The sequence below is a fragment of the Budorcas taxicolor genome, chromosome 7, assembly GCF_023091745.1.
Source record: "Budorcas taxicolor isolate Tak-1 chromosome 7, Takin1.1, whole genome shotgun sequence".
NCBI classification, from domain to species: domain Eukaryota; kingdom Metazoa; phylum Chordata; class Mammalia; order Artiodactyla; family Bovidae; genus Budorcas; species Budorcas taxicolor.
The window spans coordinates 57,277,290-57,283,299 of NC_068916.1; the positions used below are offsets into that span (position 1 = coordinate 57,277,290).

Below are 6,010 nucleotides of genomic sequence, written 5' to 3' on the forward strand. Positions count from 1 at the left end.
TATATTTAATAGGGGAAGACATATATCATAATTGTTTTGTTGGGTGTGTGTTATGCTATACATTTAACAGTTATTGCTTGTTACTCAAATTATACTGGTAATATATTTGGAAGCACAAAATTTAGTTTTACTGCTTAAGTTCAGTGTTAACTACTAAAATCCCCAGACTTAGAAACTGGAAACTCACTGAGGTGCTTTAAAAAGATCAGTGAAGCAGATTTTTGCATGAGGCAAAGTCTGAATTCACTTAGACTTTGCCTGTAAAATAAGCCATGGTTTGAAATTAGCTCAGGATCAGAATAAGGATGTTCCTTATTCTGCAACACACAGTCATGGAAATTACGGATTTTCATCAAGTAAATTAACATTTCTAAAGCAAATGAAGATAACATTAAAATTTATATGTTAAATCTCTTAGAAGTAAATTTTGAGCTCTGGTTATGTGAAATAAGGTTTGATAGGTAAAGTTAGAGTTAGCAGGTTCAGGAAGAAACTAAAAGGAAGGAGACTGAGCCTCTGACATAAGCTTTACTCCAGCCAGTACACAGCTGGCCCTACAGACTACCCAGGGAAACAGCCACTGTGGACAAGTGAAAAAAGAGCTGGCCTTTCTAATCAATCACTTCTGACAGAAGCATCTTAAATACAGCAGTTAAATCTTTGACAGCCAGATGATAACAGTTACTCTAATATGATGTCCTACTTAACCAAATTGTACATTTTGCAAATGCAGACTGCAAAGCATTTTTGTAATTCCTAATGGTATTAATTCTACTATGTTTCATATGGCAAAGTCAATGGTACTGATAAGCAGCATTATAAATAAATACAGTAACCACAATTTATTTTGCTTTGAAACTATTCATCGCAGTCTCCTGTCTCTTGATCTTCGTGTTCCCAGGGGATAGGATCATTGTCCTGTACACAAGGGACTGTGTCTCTGTCATGCCAAAACTGCTCGACATCAGGGAGGATGGGAATCTCTGCCTTCTTGGCTTTCTCTTTGCTGAAGGAAGGAGAGCCAGTTTTCTCTTTCTCTGACATGAATGGTGGGGATTCCAGAGATGGAATACTATCACGAAGGACCTGGGAGTTATCAGCTGGTGTCTCCTGAGACTCTGAAGCAGGTGGATGTTTTTTGGTTATCCGTTTCCATATGCCTTTCAAGCCTTCCTTGAACTCCTCTGACATCACTAGAAAAATGAGAGGATTTGCTGAAGAGATGGAAAACATGAGGACTTGAGACAGGGCTATAAAACCTTGTGGGGGGGCTGGGCCTCCAGCCTTCAGATGCCACATCCACAGCCAGGCTATCCACTCAGGAAGCCACAGGATAGCAGAGGTGATGGCAATGCTCAGCAGCATCACTGTGAGTTGCTTTGAGCGCATCTGGTTTCTAAGATTTTGAGTTTTAGTTCCTCGTTTCTGACATTGGCCATAAGCTCTCCAGAAATAAAAGCTAGCAGAGAGTAACGGGAGGCAAAATGCCAGCAGCGGGTAGAGCTTACCAAACGTTGACGTGAACTCTCTCGCCATAGCGGGCACATCCACAAGGCACATTTCCACACCTGCGTGATGCCTGGTGGTGCTGAAGAACCATTCTGGCAGGGGTAGCAGGCTTGCCACAGCCCAAATAGCCACCAGCACTGACCAGATGGTGTGGTTGTGGATACTTACTGGCTTGGCTGGGTCACATGCATACATGAAGCATACCTTGGCCACTGCAACGATCGTCAGGCTCTTGGCTGCCATGCACATGTGGATGAACCAGTCAGAGGACTTGCAGACAAACCAGCCTAGATCCCAAACACCTCTGGAGTATGCTGTAGCTCGGACAGGTGCAGAAAACAGCAGGAGAGAGAGATCAGCCAGGCTGAGGTTGAGAATCAGGGAGTGGATCATGGATGGCTTTCCTTTCCAAGCACTGTGGAGGAGGATGCCAATGACACACACATTCCCCACGAAACCCACCAGGCAGATAGCCACCAGGAGAGCTGGGACTAGAGTCCTCCAGTCCTTGGAGTCTGAGGGCAGGTACCCGCCGGCAAAGTGGAGGTGAGCAAAAGACACGTTCATGGTGTTGGAGTCTGCCAAGGCAGCTGTCAGTGCATCCGCTTCCTCTAGCACCTACTTGCAAAAGTTAGCTTCCTTTTGTCTTTCTGCCTTGGCTCTTTGGTGTAGGAAATAAATAACGTCATCGTCAGTGTCCAATGACACCTCTGGGCCCTCCCCTTGCTTTATTCCCTGAGAGCAGACTGTGAAGAAGGTTGACTGCTAAGCTCTTTGCTGTGTGTGCTAGTCCTTGACTGCATTGAGTGACAAGCAGCAGGAGCTCATGGTTGCTGCTCATTAGCAAGTCTAATGACATTGTCAGGCCAGCGGAGTGAAACCCCCCCCCCCCCATAGACCCATCAATGATAAATGAGAACATAGCATGTAAGTGGGTTATGTTCCTGGGGGTCGCTAGAGCCAGTCAAGGTAATTATTTTCAACTAGCTGATTTTAAATCTAGACCCGCATCTGTAACACAGTCAACACCACATATGAGTAACCCACTTCTTTAAATGTAAGCTTGCTTCAGAATCACCAGCACGGCTTGATCCATCAGGTCTGGAGTAGGGCCCCCAAACTTGCATTTCTATCAGGTTTCCCAGGGATGTTATGATGTGAGTCGGGACCACCCTGTTCAAGGAACTGGTGCTTCCCCTTTCAGCTGCAGGAATGAGCTTCCTCTTCTTTTACCCAAACCTCACCACCACTTCGGGTAAAGAATCCATCTGCAAATGCAGGAGACATGGGTTCAATCCCTGAGTCAGGAAGATCCTCTGGACAAAGAAATGGCAACCTGCTCCAGTATTCTTGCCTGGAGAATTTCAGTGAACAGAGGAGCCTGGAGGCTATTGTCCATGGCGGGACATGACTTAGCGGCTAAACAGCACCACCACTTCAGCCTATCAACACCTGGCTGAGATCAAATGCACAGAACTGGATAATGGAAAAAAAAAAAGCTGCTGGTAAGAAGTCCTATTAAAAAGTCTAATTATGGATTACTCTAAGTTTAGTCTATTGTGAATTTTTTAGAGGTGATTTTAGAACAGTGTATTAGAATGAGTTTACATACTAAGAAGACTCTTAAAAAAGTGATGGTGATTAAACCAACCAAATGTTGAATTAGATTTTCTTTTAGAGAGAATTCCTAAAGGATTTATGGAGACAAATGAAATAAAAGAAAATAATTTATTTGCAGAAGGCATGTAAGAGATTTTAAAGAAAATGACATTTTAAAGTTGGGAAAAGAAAAAAGATTCTAGAACCAGTCTTGAAATTTTACAATAGGCAGTGGAAAGATACTCTGGAGGAGGTCAGAGGAGCTGGAATTGTTCATGGAGAAGAGTTTGTGGAATTGAAAGGATTTTGAGGTCTACTCTGTGCTGAGTCAGAAATGCTTAATGTCGTATAGTGGAAAGTGTGCTGAGCTCAGAATCTGACCTTTAGGTTCTGGTTCTAACTCTGCTTTCACTAGTTTTTCTCTGGAAATTAAGGATGACATTTAAAATCTCCCTAAAAAAAACCAAAAACAACTCCCTGAAATCCCAGAACTCAACAAGTAAGTACTGACTCAATAAAAACATACTGAACATCAGCAAAGCTGTCAGTGGTTCTTGATTATCTTTTCTGTTTTCCTTTCCCTCTAGGAAGTAGTTGTGTCTATGAAACAGTGGGGGTAATAACGTCTTGTCCCAGCAACTCACAGTAACCTCTAGTTAGTGCTGTGGACAGTGAAATATCAAGTCTCAATAGCACCATTTTTTGGGGTGAAGAGGCCCACACCATCATATGGGAAGGCAAATGGTTGGGGGCAGGGTGTGCAGAGACACACCCTGAGTACTAAGAGCAAATGAATGTCTTGTGAATTACAGGCTACAACAGAGATAGTTCTACTTGATGTATGTGGAAGAGATGAGCTCAGGACCAGAAAGCAAATACTACTTTACATTATGGCTTATAAACTTGGGATGCTCAGGCTCCTGAAGATACAGAAAGCAAAAAGCTAAATGAGTTTGAAAAGGCTTTAAAAGCATGGAAATTTGATTCTAACTTTTTATTTTAAAATAATTGCAAACTTATAGGGAAAAATGCAAAAATAGTACAAAGAATTATCATTCTGATTTTCCAGCTGTCAACAATTTTTCACGTTTGTGCTCGTGCCCTCTCTCTGCACACACACACACGCTTATATGCATAGACACATAAACATATACATTGTTTTCCGAACCAATTGAGAGTTGGTTTTCAGAAACTTCTGAGTTTTCTTCCTGGATTATCACTAGATATAAAAATCAAAATGAGACTATGTGCTTATAGCAAAAAGGAATTCTTTCCTTTGGCAATACTCATCACCCAATCCAAGTTTCTGTTTATCTTCTGATATACCAGCACTTGTGCATCTAGATATTAGACAAATATAATATGTAGCAGTATGTACCTTATATCCACTTTTTGTTTTAACATCATTTCCATTTAGAGGATAAGTGTAACTTAGCCAACCTAAAAGAAGAATTACGTCCTATGCATTTTTCTTATTTATATCATGAATTCAAATTATTTTGATCTTTCTTCATAGCACATAGTTAAAAAAATTTTTTTTAATACAGTATTCAATTGTATGCCTGGTGGACATTTGCCAAGTTTCCTTATTTTCATTGATTTTTGGAAGTTGCCTAGTATGTGAAAGTGTAAGTGTTAGTCACTCAGTTAGTTGTGTCTGACTCTTTGCGACTCCTTGGACTGTAGCCTGCAGGCTACTCTGTGGGATTCTCCAGGCAAGAATACTGGAGTGGGTAGATATTCCCTTCTCCAGGGGATCTTCCTGATCCAGGGGTCAAAGCCAGGTCTCCTGCATTGCAGGCAGATACTTTACCATCTGAGCCACCAGGGAAGCCCCACTTTCTTATTTGATAGAAGGGATCTTGGAGAGAAATGATTTGGATGAGATAGATGGAGAAGTACAGTAAAAATACTTTAGAGTATTTGGGACGAAAATTGAAAACAACCCACCACCCCCACCCCAAAATACTGGAAACAGCTCTCCACCAGTTGGTGAATGGATAAAGAAATGGCTGTATTCATACAATAGGCTAGTATTTAGCAATATAAAGGAATACATGCTGCCACGTGTAAGAACCTCACAAATACTATGCCTATTGAAGCCAGAGACAATGACGCGTTGAGAGATTCCGTCTATATGAAATATCCAGAAAAGGCAAATCTATAGAGATGGAAAGTAGAACAGTGGTTCCCTGGGCCTACGGGTGGGAAATGGGAGTGACTGCAAATGGGCACAAAGTATCTTTTGGGGGTGAGAAAAATGTACTCAGTTGGGATTGTGGGGGTGGTTATACAACTCTGTAACAATGTACTGAAAACCTTGAATTGTACACTGAAAATGGGCGAATTTTATGGTATGTAAATCATACCTCAATGAAACTTTTTTTTAAAAGAGTTATTTGGGATGGAGGAAAGGTAAAGAGCAGATGTCATAGCTCTTAGAATGCTGAGTGACCTCCAGTAAGAGGGAATATCCCATTCTGAGACTGTGATTAAAGTATATTATGTGGAGCCAGGGAGAGACTGTGATCTGGCAGGACCAAACCAAAGGCCAGTACTAGGTGGAAAGGGGCCGTGGGGAGAAGGGAATCCCAGGGTGCTGGGATTCAGAGCCCTGAGGCTTGGCTTCCCCAGCTTGGAAATGGGCTTTTGGCAGAGCCCTCTCCCTCTGTTTCCACACTCCTGCTGAGACACCAGCAACAGGGCAGCCATCCCCAACAAGTACCTCAGTTGGGTTCCAGTCTGCACGTCCTTCCCCTGACAGGGACACCACTTGCAGTGATGATGCCAAGAGATAACTCTTGGAAATTGAGAAACGGTAAGAAAATAGATATATCTGAGCCATAGACACACCCCATTCCTTTAAAAATTTTTAATTTACAAGGGACCTCAGCCAGCTCAA

General features: G+C 42.2%; 1 protein-coding gene across 1 annotated transcript; it reads right to left on the reverse strand.

Moving 5' to 3' along the window:
• Window positions 1-858: 858 nt before the first annotated feature.
• Window positions 859-2,106, reverse strand: GPR151 (G protein-coupled receptor 151). The gene has a single exon (XM_052644389.1). It carries the CDS (start codon window positions 2,074-2,076, stop codon window positions 859-861), a length of 1,218 nt encoding a protein of 405 aa, XP_052500349.1. The 5' UTR covers window positions 2,077-2,106.
• Window positions 2,107-6,010: the final 3,904 nt, after the last annotated feature.

Coding starts and splice junctions, on each gene's coding strand:
- GPR151 (XM_052644389.1), bottom strand. CDS start 2,076: ATGAACGTGTCTTTTGCTCACCTCCACTTTGCCGGCGGGTACCTGCCC.